This window comes from Danio aesculapii, chromosome 22 (genome assembly GCF_903798145.1).
Source record: "Danio aesculapii chromosome 22, fDanAes4.1, whole genome shotgun sequence".
NCBI lineage: Eukaryota > Metazoa > Chordata > Actinopteri > Cypriniformes > Danionidae > Danio > Danio aesculapii.
Window position 1 is genome coordinate 33566383 of NC_079456.1, and position 13180 is coordinate 33579562.

The window sequence follows — 13180 nt, forward strand, 5'->3', positions numbered from 1 at the left end:
AATTAGGGTAAAGCTAGGGTAATTAAGCAAGTTATTGTATAACAATAGTTTGTTCTGTAGGCAATCCAAAACAAATATTGCTTAAAGAGCCCCTATTTTGCATTATAAATGGTCATATTTTGAATTTGTGTCTCCAACAACTGGCTGATATGCATGCAGGGTCAAAAACACTTTCAATTATCCCAACGACTTTCATATGATTTGTTCAGCGATTCATTTGTTCTCAAACCCCTCCTTTGCCTGAGGCTAATCTGCTGTGATTGGTCCGATGACCCAGTCTGTTGTGATTGGTTGACTGGGTTCAGCGCAAGACAGAGAGAAAAGCCCACTACGGCAATGAAGAGAATGTGAGAGCCTAATGCAGGAATGCAATAAAAGCAATGCAGTTAAACACCAGCATATTCCTCTACTCTTAACCATAACAACAAGTAATAACAATGACACACATTCAGCGTTAATCTACACAGTGGCGAATCCATTTGGACCACTTTGTGGACTCATGGGTGTGCTGGTCTATAAAGAAGGTGTGTGAAGGCGCATTGTTGGTGTGTTGCTATTTTGAGGTACTGAAATAAACAGCGTCGTTGACCAACTAAACGCTGCTCTAAAGTCTAGAGCATGTTAGTTATGCTACAGTGTGAGTCCAAACACTTACACATTGCTTAATACACAGGATGTACAGCAATACACAAATATCTTTACAGATGAAAACAATTAAAGGATTAAAATGATACAAAAATTATTATTTTCTACATACAGTAAATATAAAAAACCACTGCCTTCATGCCTTCTTTATGTCAGGTTTAATAAAAACAAGTTTAGATTTGTCCACCTGTAGGGTTTTGGAGACGTCTGCGTCACCATAAGAACAGGACGTGTGTTTGGATATAACTTCTAACCACACTTCGTTATTATTGTTTATTTATTCGTTTGCTGGAAATTAGAACTGAATTTAGAAATAGTTTTGAAGCAAATCTTTGCGCTTAACAAAGGAAATTAAATATGTCGGCTAATGGATGTCCTCAGTGGAGTGAGTTTCCACCGTTTCCTTACTCCACCAAAGTAATGGAGTAAAGAGTAAAAGTAAAGTAAAGAGAAAAGGCTGAATGGAGGAGGCTCGTTCTTTATCCTCGTGCTGCAAATGCTCTGTTTAACTGTTTTCTCGCTAGTGAAGCGTTCACGTTATGCTCAAAACACACCCATAACTCATTAAAAGAATAAGCTCAACCCTGTTAGACCATGCGCCGGGGCGCAGACCATATTTATCCATCCTTAAAATAGCAAAAGTGGATTCACGCACACTCTTAATGATTTTGCCATGAGCTTTAGACTATGAGCTTCGTTAAAATACAGCCCGTAGTCTGTGAATAATATGGTCTGAAAACTAACTGCACAATGAACTGCTAAATGTATAAGTATAAATAATATGATCCCTGTCAGTTCTCCTAATCTCTCAGAGTAGGCTAGCATGTCGAATTTCGGTTGAATCTATTTGTCAGAAAAACTACCGCCTGTTCATAGGTCCCTACCAATGTCAAGAGCAAACCCTAGCTAATAATATTGACTATAAAATGTTTTTAAAACAATTAAAAATTGCTTTTGTTGTAGCCTAAATAAAACAAATAAGACTTTCTCCAGAAGAAAAAATATTATAGGAAATACTGTGAAAAATTCCTGAATCCGTTAAACATCATTTGGGAAATATTAGAAAAAGACAAAAGAAGTGTAGAAATCTCACCTCGTCAACATTCTCGAAGGCATTAATGACGTCGTATGGCAGGCAGGACAGCAGGTCGATCACAAACCAGGTCTTGACGTAGTTCATGCGGATCAGTTTGGGGTCTGAGATCACCTCTCCCGCCGGCCCAACAAAGGTGGTGTGGAAGTTGAGCACGATGTCCACCAGGAAAATCACATCCACAATGCTGTCCACCACCAGCCATGTGACATTGTTCTGCTTGGTCTTAAAGGACACGTTGTAGGGCACCATGATGGCGGTGTAGAAGGTGAGGATGAGGATCACCCAGTCCCAGGTGGTCTTGAAGGTGCAGTAGTGCAGGATGATGTGCGGAGGCGTTTTGGGAGCCTCTTGCTTGTACTGCGGGAGAATGTCTGATCCCAGCTGCAAAACCTGGCAGATCAGATCAGATTTATTATTATTTTGATTGTTCTTGGACAATACTCTGTTACTATTTATGATGGAATCTACTAGTGCTGCACGGTATTGGAAAAATATTGTGATATTTAATTTTTCTGTGATTATTATTGTGACATAAATACAGTTTCACAAGATAGTTTGAATAGCTCTACTTCAGTGACGCCCATGGTAATCTTTGATTTGACCCACCATCCCATCTGAGAAGAGAGGAAGAATGATGGGGATGGTTTTGGTATTTTCATATTAAATTTAATGTAACCTTTTAATTGTTTGTCTTATTTTTAAGCTTCAAAACAAGCTAACTGAAATTAAATATTTCAATTTAAATGCTGTAATGTAGTTTCAAATGTACATACTGTCAGACGGATAGAAGACAATGCAGAGAGTTTGGTAAGCAAATCAAGGCAAAGGCAGATTCTGCCTAACTGATGTATTTAATTCCACTGTTATAAATGTGATTGTTTATGTTTTAATTATAATTTATAAGTTATAATTAAAAAGTTATACCGCATTTGTTAACACGATTTAAAGAGATGTTTTCTACTTATTTTTAAATACTGGGAAATTACCATTGGCAACTTTAATGTAAAATAGTTTGGTATATTTATCTTCGGCCCATGGCTCTCAAAGACATTTGGTTTTGGCCTGTCATACAAAAAAGTGTTGGCACCCATGGTCTATTTGATGGTTTCCTGGGTAGTTTAACAGCATGTTAGCAACTACAGCAACTGCAAAAAAGGCTCTTCTCTTCGCCGGAGGTCATCCAGGTACTTCTCGCATACTGATTTTCGAATTCTATGAATTCGGACATACTACTCGGCTCACATACTGACTTTAGCATACTATATAGTATGGAAGTATGCGGTTTCGGACGCAGCCGTAGAGTAATGGTCAATATGGCGAATGAAGCCCGCTATCAGTGATCGCTATAGACTGACGAATCTCCAGGGGAGGAGCTCGGACCAGACATGAATTTCTGCAGATTTTGTGTGATATGAACCTTCAGCAATGAAACTAAGGAGACAGTTATAATATGACATGTATATCCTAATATGACATGTAATTTCATTTCAAAGATGACCACCAAGTGAACCGACTTGCTTTAAAGAGACTTTGGTCAAATCCAGCAGGACTTTATCGATTTCATAAACTACACAACATCCTAATATTCACAGTTTAAATTCAGGCAAATATAAGCCTTCAACTATACATTGTACAATCAAAAGCAATACCTTGTAATATAGAATTTAAGAATTTTTAATAATTGTTAAGGGCCTTAAATTTCTTTAAATTGATTCATCAACTTTTAATACTTTTTAAGACCCTGCGGACACCTTGGTTGAGCTGAAACTGAGGGAGTGTGTGACGTGAACAGCAGAAGCTCATGTTGGAGATTTATCTGAGTACAGCAGACAGGCTTTTGGGATTGCAGCACACACTCTTGGCCAAGACTGCTCAGGTATAAATGGATGGAGGGTTCCTTTGATGAAAGTGCTGGCGCGCACACACACATACTTGCATACATGGTTTAACGGGTCTCTCCATAGGTATAAGGTATTTTATACAGTTAACCTTGATAGGAAACTTGCTGGAAATTTTGAATTTTAATTATTTAGAGTACAACCAAGTCATTCCCATCTCATTATACAACTTTGTGTCCCTGTAAACCACATAAACCTCTACACACACACAGAAGGAGTCACAAACACATATATATATACCTCAGCCAGACGTGAGTGTTTGAGGACGTTTTCTCCGCGTTGGACAGTCGGTGCCAGCTGCTGTAAAACACCACGACTGCTGGTTAGCGCCCGTGTCAGGCGAGCAAACTTCCCCCAACCTAAAATTAGATGAAAAAAAAGGTTAAATATACTGATCGTTCATAAATAAATGGATATTCTGCATTGAAAACCAGATGCTGATCACACTTCAACATCAAAAACAGCATTTCTCCCCTCAAAGAGCAAGCAGTTCATGTTTTTACATTAGCCTGATTCACAATGGTAAGCTTGTAATAATGTTTTTTCTATTTTGAATGGTACTGGCCAGTTAATTTTTTTGAGAATTATCCCTCTAAACTCGACTGGTAGTGCAATGTCTTTTTTATGAGTTGTTTTGATGATGTTTTCTGGTATAAATCTTATTTGTGTCAAACTGTCAAAACACAGAATCACCAGGCACAGTATCCACATGACTGACAGCCACATAAACACAGCAAAACATTCATCTTTGCTAAGGGGTCATGCAAAACGTATGGACTGCAGCTTTAAATTCGGCATGAAACAGAAATGATGGTTGTCCTTAACAGTTTCTGAAAGTAGAAAAAAAAAAAGTAGGCTGATAGCCCCGCCCTAAATTACTGATAGCTCCACCCTAAATGACTGATTGCCCTGCCCTAAATGACTGATAGAGCCCTAAGGGACTGATACCTCCACCCTAAATGACTGATAACTTCACCCTAAAGCACTGATGGCTCCACCCTAAATGACTAATAACTCCGCCCTAAATGACTGAGAGCCCCGCCTTAAATGACTGATAGCCCCACCATAAATGGCTGATATCCCCGCCCTAAATGACTTATAACCACGCCCTAAATGACTGATAGCCCCGCCATAAAGGACTTATAATCCTGCCCTAAATGACTGATAGCCTCCCCCTAAATGATTTATAATCCCGCCGTAAATGACTGATAGCCTCACCCTAAATGACAGATAGCCTCGCCCTAAATAACTTATAATCCCACCCTAAATTACTTGTAACCCCGCCCTAAATGACTGATAGCCCCGCCCTAAATTACTTAAAACCCTGCCCTAAAGGACTGATAGCCCTACCATAAATGGCTTATAACCACGCCCTAAATTACATAGCCCCACCCTAAAAGACTGATAGCCTCGCCCTAAATTACTTAAAACCCCGCCCTAAATGACAGATAGCCCCACCCTAAATGACTGATAGCCTCGCCCTAAATGACTTATAATCCCGCCTTTAATGACTGATAGCCTCGCCCTAAATGACTTATAATCCCGCCCTTAATGACTGATAGCCCTGCCCTAAATGACTGATAGGCCCGTCCTAAATGATTGATAGCCCCACCCTAAATGACTGACAGCCCCACCCTAAATGACTTATAATCCCGCCCTAAATGACTGATAGCCCCACTCCAAAGAACTGATAGCTCCACCCTAAAGGACTGAATTGCCTTCTGAATTGAACTGAGCTAAACAGCTACCTGACAGAAAAAACGCCATTATGTTACTAAAGTGTACTTTCAGAAAAAGACAGCAAAAATTTGTTCCAAGAACACTCAGGACTAGGCTTAGAAACCCAGTCTTGATGGCGGTTGGAGTTGAGAAACTGAACACCCAGACACCTTTTCAGCTCCCTAAATCTTTTCAGATAAGATAAAGTGTCTGAGATGAGGATAAACGCATCAAACCTTTGGAGGAGTCGTCTTCAATGGGCTGCTTGAAGGCAGTGATGTCGCTGAAGGTGCAGAGAAAAAGCACAACTTTGTCCTGTTCGTTTCGGATGGGAGCGATTTTGACGAAGAACCACACTGGCATCCCTGCAATATCAGCAACTTTTGAATCACTTGATGAATGGGATGAGCATGAAGATGTTTCAAATGATCTCAAAGAGCCAACTCACGGTTCTTCTTGTACATCAATAACTCAAAGGAGTTCATCTCGTAGTTCTCGAAGGTCTGGCGGAGTTTCTCGCTGGTTTCTTTGTCAGAAAGTTCCCCGTACATGAAGCTGAGAGAAGCACACAGAAGCAGACATCAACAAAAACCCTCAAATAAACCAAAAACGTATAAAAACAAAAATAACCTGATCCATAACATGGTTTTCACCCAGCACTAGGGCTGGGCCATATATAAACAATATTGGATCTCTGGGTAAATATCTCGATATTGTCAACATTTTTCCGATATTCGATATATATCTTGATATGGTTGCATTTGCTTTTAAACAACAGAAAACATGATTTTCTTGTGCCCCAGTAAAAAATATACCTATTTAGAGCAGCTACTGTTGCAGAGTAAATACAACCAAAATGTTTAGTACAAATGTACAGTTTTTTAGTCGCTAGCAAGCGTTTGTCCAACCAGTTGTCACATTTTCAAAACTCTAAATACACTTAGCACAGCATCGGTCTTTTGTGGCCATAATATTCACACGTCATGTCGTTTTCACCCGATACGCAGTCACTGAACACATTTCCACAATGCTTACATTTTCTTGCCTCGCTTTACCTCCAAATAAAATGATGGATTGTTTTTGTAGCATTTATGAACGTTAACACAATAGCAAAAACAATATTCCAAACCTTAGATATAGTATAAAAACCTCTGCTTCTGCAATGATATCAGTTCAAAGACAATATCAATATCAAAATATATCTCAGCTGATAATAAACAAACTATTGAATTAACACACAGCTGATGTATGTTTGGTAAACTAGGCCAACCACAGCTGATTCCAGTCTGGCTTGGTGCTTTCACATCTGTAGTTCGCTTCATTTGGTCCGCGCCAAGGGCAATAAATGATACATTGTAGCATTTTCTGGCGTCTTTGGGTCCTTTTCACACCAAACTGATTGTTTTGGTCCAAACCAGTTGAAAAGAACTAAAACGCAATCATCTGATAAAATCCACATCACTTACTGGCCAGAGGTTGTTGAACATATTTCCTAAACTGCTTATCGATTGGTCAGAATTAGCATGCGGTAAAATGCCTATGGAACACCCGCGAGTAAACAAACTGGCAGACACAAAATGCCGATTTTGACTATGGAGGTACGACTGCGCTGGCTGATTGTAACCCTGCTCATAGTATACTACATAGTTTGTAAACATCACTTTAGACAAACTATACATTTCGAGAATGAAGTGAGGCTGCGGCTGGAAAACAATGTTTTAATGCATTGCATTGAGGGGTCGCCACAGTGGAATGAACCGCTAACTTATCCAGCAAATGTTTTACACAGTGGATGCCCTTCCAGCTGCAACCCATCACTGGGAAACATCCATACACACTCATTCACACACGTACACAAAGGACAATTTAGCTTATTCAATACACCTATCGTGCATGTTTTTGGACTTGTGTAGGAAACCCTATTAGATACAGTCACATGATAAATAATAAATACATGAAATCACCTGCATGTGCTGCTCTTCTGCATGACTTCAGCACGATGGTAACCGGACAGCTTGCAGAATCCGTCATTACTGTAGACAATTGGCCAATCCACAATCTGGGCATTCCCCAAAACAAAATTGGTGTCTGCCAGGAAGTAAGGAGTAACATTTACATTTTTTTCACTCAAAAAAGTGCCAGCTATTTACACAGGGGTCTCAAGATGTTTCTGATAAAAACATTTGTCTTAAGGTGCAATCACAGAAGCAAAAAATGACTAAAATTTCATGGTACTTTATTCATAATTCCTATAGTAATGATTAAAGAAATGCTCACAGAAAGATGTCTTTCACATCGAGCAGCTGTGCAAGGAAACCTTTCATCGATTGTCAGTACAGTTGAACAGTTTTGAGTGTTTTTGCCTTTTTGGTTAATGTGAGCACACCTTCACACTTAAATCAACAAACATTTCAATCTGAAACATCTGTGAAACACCTGTTACATACCATTTACTATAAGCAGTACATTTAATAATGCTGCAATCTACAATTTTCATACATAAGTCTAAATTTGACACTCCATCGGTGTAAAATGAAACAATCAAGCGCTAGATAGTGAGTTATTTACTATTAAAAACAGCCCCATTAAGTATTAATTTATTGCTTAAAGATGTGCTTAGTTTCAGCATCTGAACAAATCACACAGCCAGTGTGTGACATTACTGTATAAAGATGTTTTCGACAATCAGTTTGCCTTTTAAATGTGGTATATTGATTATAATAAATAGCACAGGTTTTGCAAGTGTGAAATCTACACCACAAAAGTCTTGTCGTCAATCCCAGTTCTAAGAGCAACGATCTAGTTCTAGCAATTTCTTGTTGATCATTTGGAAGTGGCAGAAGGGAGATTTTTCTGATGAATCATCTGTTGATCTGCATCTCAATCATCACAAATACTGTAGAAGACCTACTGGAACCCACATGGACCCAAGATTCTCATAGAATTCAGTCAAGTTTGGTGAAGGAAAAATCATGGTTTGGGGTTACATTTAGTATGGGGGCGTGCGAGAGATCTGCAGAGTGGATGATCAACATCAACAGCCTGAGGTATTAAGACATTTGTGCTGCCCATTACATTACAAACCACAGGAGAGGGCAAATTCTTTTGCAGGATAGCGCTCCTTCTCATACTTCAGCCTCCACATCAAAGCTCCTGAAAGCAAAGAAGCTCAAGGTGCTGCAGGATTGGCCAGCCCAGTCACCAGACTGGGACCTTACTGTCCAAATGAAATCCTTCAAAATCAAGGCATGATCATATTTTATTTTGGTAACATACGCCTAATCTGAAGGGTCTTTGCCTTTCATATAAGCTACTTCTGATAACAAATTCAAGTTATTATTTGTCAAGTTACCTAAAACTTGGATAGGCGACAAGACTTTTGCCAGGTAACATATAGAGGACTGATTACCAACCACAATAATGCAAGATTAATCAGAATTTGAAGCAGAATATAAACATATATGTTCCTGCTATAATGTGATTGCAATAGCAAGTCGTTTAAAGATGTAAATAAATGATATCTAACAGTACATATATTTTGCATAATCCCTAGTGTTTAAGCCTCTCCACAAATTCAATTATAAAATAAAGCTGAGCACATAAAATATATAATACACAGGGGAGGGTGAATGAAGGGATAAGAGAAATCACTTTCACTGATCTAGATCTACAAATTACAGATGACAAAGCAAACAACGATGAACAGAAACAACACCACACAAGGATAAATGACTGAAATGCTAAAAAAAAATACCAGCTAGATACCTGTCTGTCTATGAGAAAATGTCCAAACTGAAAAGTTAAAGGAGCAAAAACAGGCAACTTTTAGATTTAGGATTTTCCTGTCTTTGTGTGTGTGTGTGTGTGTGTGTGTGTGTGTGTGTGTGTGTGTGTGTGTGTGTGTGTGTGTGTGTGTGTGTGTGTGTGTGTGTGTGTGTGTAGTGTAAAGTAATTATAATTAATGATTAAAGGTAAAGTTGGTATTATATTCGCAAATTCGGACATTCTCATTAATAAAATAATTTCAGAACAATTATTATTTGCAAATTAAACAAACTATAAAAATCATATTAGCAGACTACCAAAACTACAACATTTTTGGTGATTTAAATAGTGCTAATGTTGTTATAAGTCATACTTACATGTGATTTCAGACCAAACATTCAATCTAGAGTTGTAAATAATATAGGCACTGCTAAAATGAACGAATATGAAGTTATAAAACAACCTTTACCTCAATATAATAATGTACAACAGTAGTAGAATTAATTATGATATACTTTAGTTTATAAACCAACAGATCATTTAATGTGTGACATGCTAAATTAAACATATACGAGAGAAGTCATTCCAGCACAACAGTAAAAAAAAACTGATTTAAGAAACACAGAGATGGATATAATACAGAATGGTTATAGTACACTCCAAAGGTAAGTGCTGAGATGATTATAATATAGCTAATTAAATAATTCCATCACTGTAAAAGGCTTTTCTCACCGTTGGAGCGGCGCACTATATTCTCCAGGAAAGTGTTCTGAGGGGCCACCAGTCCTCTGCGTCCCCCCGCCATCCCTGCACCTCCTGCGGTCTGAAATCAGCGCTGAAGAGCCTCCTGCTACATGATTCTGGAGGAGCAAAGAGAGTCTGATTCTGGAAAGGAGAGGTGTGTGTGTGTGTGTGTGTGTGTGTGAAGAGACCTGACATGTGCTGCAGAATTAACGGTGAACAACGGAGACATCTGTTGGTGAGAGGCAGGATTACAAATAAACAAACAAAAACCTGCGATGAGGTCATACTCTTTTACGTTAGTAAATAGCGGTGCAAAATACACCAAAGCTCTATTGTGTTTGTTTAGATTCAATGTTTGTTTCTTTTCGGTCCCATACTATATGAAACAGACATCAAAGTCTTTGTAAATATCTAAATTTACAATGTTTATTTTGCTAGTGCAACTTTCTTTAGTTGAGCAATGGGCTATACGCATCGTTTTCAACGATAAACTTCCGGTGAAAGGTTAAATGTGACTATTTTCAATTTCATACGATTCCTTTTACATCATTGATGTTGTAATGAAATTAAAATACAATTATTAAAACAGACTTAAGCATTAATTTATTTGTTGAAGCGTAAAACGAGATAAAAAACTAGCTAGCTAGCACCTTCAGTAGCAGCATTAGCGCAGAAACTCCATTGAAGATACTGGGGTAAATATACATTTTCATAATTTAAAAACATGGCATGTAAAAACTTAATTTAATGCAGTGCTTCTTGTCCATTCTGATACCCACTTTATATTGTATCTCAATGAAGATTTACGGCAGTGAAGAGTACATTTACATGGAAACCAATAATCCAATTTAATTCGATTAATACAATACTCGATTAAGACAATTAAGAGTTGACCATGTAAACAGAATTTTTGATTCATTTCATTTTATTAAGGTCATAATGGGTCTATGCACAGTTTTAAAGCCAACGATAAACTTCCGATGAAAGCTTAATGTGACTATTTTCAATTTCACAAGGCTGTTTTTTACAGCATTGATGTTGTAATGTAATTACAATACATTCAGTAAAATAGACTTACAATACAATCAGTAAAATAGACTTACGCATTCAGTTGTTCAAGCGTAAAACAAAATGAAAGACAGCTGTAACAAGCGCCATCAGTAGCAACAGGCTAGCGCAGAAATTCCATTGAAAATACTGGGGTAAAATAAACTGTCATATTTTAAAGACATGGCAGGGGGAAATGGAATGCAGTGCTTCTTGTCCAATCTAAGACCTACTTCATTTCATATATCTAACAGGCAGTGAGGATCACTGATTTTTAAAGGAATCAGATCTTAAACGTGACAATTTTGTAATGGAAAGACTGTTCACCGAAAGCCCTTGGGATGCCTGGCTAAAAATTAAAAGTTTGTGTGCATATAGCCCATCGAACTAAACAGAAATCAGATTAAGACATGTGGAGTATGCCTACTATAGTTGCATTATTGAAGTGCAGTACAGACATGTAAACACAGTAATCAAACTATTACCGTTGTGTTGGATGTTTGCCACATTTTGTGACAGAATATTCCACACGCACGGCTGTTTGACCCTATTCTTTGCATCTTCCGAGTCAGAGAAGGACTGCAGACACATGCAACGCGAAATGCAGAGGGTTTTTTCCCATACGGCATGCAGTATCACATAAAACAGCACTCTTCCAGCAGTTCATACTCGCATACAATATCTTTTTTGTCATGGGAGGCATGCATGACATGTTCCTGAATGAAAGTGAAAGTGCCGAACTGCAGTTAAGTTGACAAATTAAAAATGAAACACCCAAAATTAAATGAAACTCTAGAAGAAGCGTTGAATTATGTGCTTTAATATGTAAAACTGGATCATGAAAGCAACATTCAAAAAGCAACTCATGTAAACACCTTAATCATATTATTGTCTTATTCAGATATAGGCAAATCGTTTGATTACTGATGTAAACATAGTCACTAGTTTTTAAAGAAATCAGCTAGATCTTAAACATGGCGATTTTGTAATGGCACAACAGTTCACCGGAAGCGCTTGGGCTGGCTGACTGAAAATTAAAAATCCCTGTGCACCTCAAGTATATACAGAAAAACACACACACACACACGCAAATGTTTGTTTAATCTTCAATCAATTCTGAGCATTTTCTTCTGTGTTTGTATTGGCTCCTTCTCAGTTGAGGTCAGTTTGACGCTTCAGCTAGGCATGGGACGATAACCATGTTTAAGGTTTACCGCGGTTTGGAAAAGCCAAGGTTTTAAAACTGCCAAATTTTTTGTAATATCGTTTCTTAGGTATGTGTAAGATTTTTTATTTACATTTTTGTTTTGTTTTTTAGGACAACAGTATCTTCAGCAGAAAAGACCTCCAAAGATGCCGTTTTAAATGGTAAAGAAATCTGTGATTTTAAACTAATGAAGACATTATAATGAAGAAACTAATGAAGATTAATGAAGTAATCTATGATTTATTTTCATTATTTAGCCTGACATGTTTACTCCTCCAAAATATTATAAATTATTCAAAAAATAAAATATATTGTTTTTTAAATGGGAAAAATATTGTTGTGTTTTACCCAGACATTTAAAAAGAATATATTTTAGAGCAGTAATAACAATACCGTGATACCGTGATATTTTTATCCAAGGTTATCATACCATCAGAATCTTATACCCATATAGCTTCAGCCACAATATTCCTAGCCACACCCCACTTACTGTTAGTTTGCTATGAGGGAATGATGCGCAAAGTAAGACTTGCCCCCTACTCAAATTTCAGATCAGTTCACACAGACTTTACAATAATAGTGGTTATGAATATTAAAGATATTTTTTGCTGTGTTTTTTAGTATCCATATAATGGAAGTCAGTCAGCACTTTGAAATTCAAAATAATATACTGTAGTTCACGTGACTGCTTTTAACCCCCTGTGGGTTGCTTTTTTAATTCTGCGAATTCAAGTTTTGCCATATTCTATTAATTATATATATATTGTTGCAGTAAAATAATAAACCTGACCAAATTTATATTTAATCAATTAAAAAATTCTGCATTTGCCCTCCATTAGGTTTTTAAACACAACAGTCAACACCCAGCTGTGCTGTCAATTTAAAGGGATAGTTTACTAAAAAGAAAATTCAGTCATCATTTATACACTTCTTTCAAATCCTTATGAGTTTCTTTATTCTGCTGAACACAAAAAAAAAAAAAAGATTTTAGTAGAAATCGTGGAAATCTGAACCCATCGACTTCTGCAGTAGCCTATTTGTTTTTCCTACTACATTACG

At 37.5% G+C, this 13180-nt stretch overlaps 1 protein-coding gene across 1 annotated transcript in view; it reads right to left on the reverse strand.

Moving 5' to 3' along the window:
- Nucleotides 1–9931, reverse strand: part of kcnh1b (potassium voltage-gated channel, subfamily H (eag-related), member 1b) — a 76860-nt gene extending 66929 nt beyond the window's left edge. The window contains exons 1-6 of the mRNA XM_056448599.1: nucleotides 9856–9931; nucleotides 7323–7446; nucleotides 5807–5913; nucleotides 5595–5723; nucleotides 3880–3998; nucleotides 1739–2131 (exon numbers count right to left, since the gene is read on the reverse strand). Coding sequence (XP_056304574.1) covers nucleotides 1739–2131; nucleotides 3880–3998; nucleotides 5595–5723; nucleotides 5807–5913; nucleotides 7323–7446; nucleotides 9856–9928 — 945 coding nt within the window. The 5' untranslated portion in view covers nucleotides 9929–9931. The remainder of the gene's footprint in view (nucleotides 1–1738; nucleotides 2132–3879; nucleotides 3999–5594; nucleotides 5724–5806; nucleotides 5914–7322; nucleotides 7447–9855) is intronic.
- Between the last annotated feature and the right edge of the window lie 3249 nt (nucleotides 9932–13180).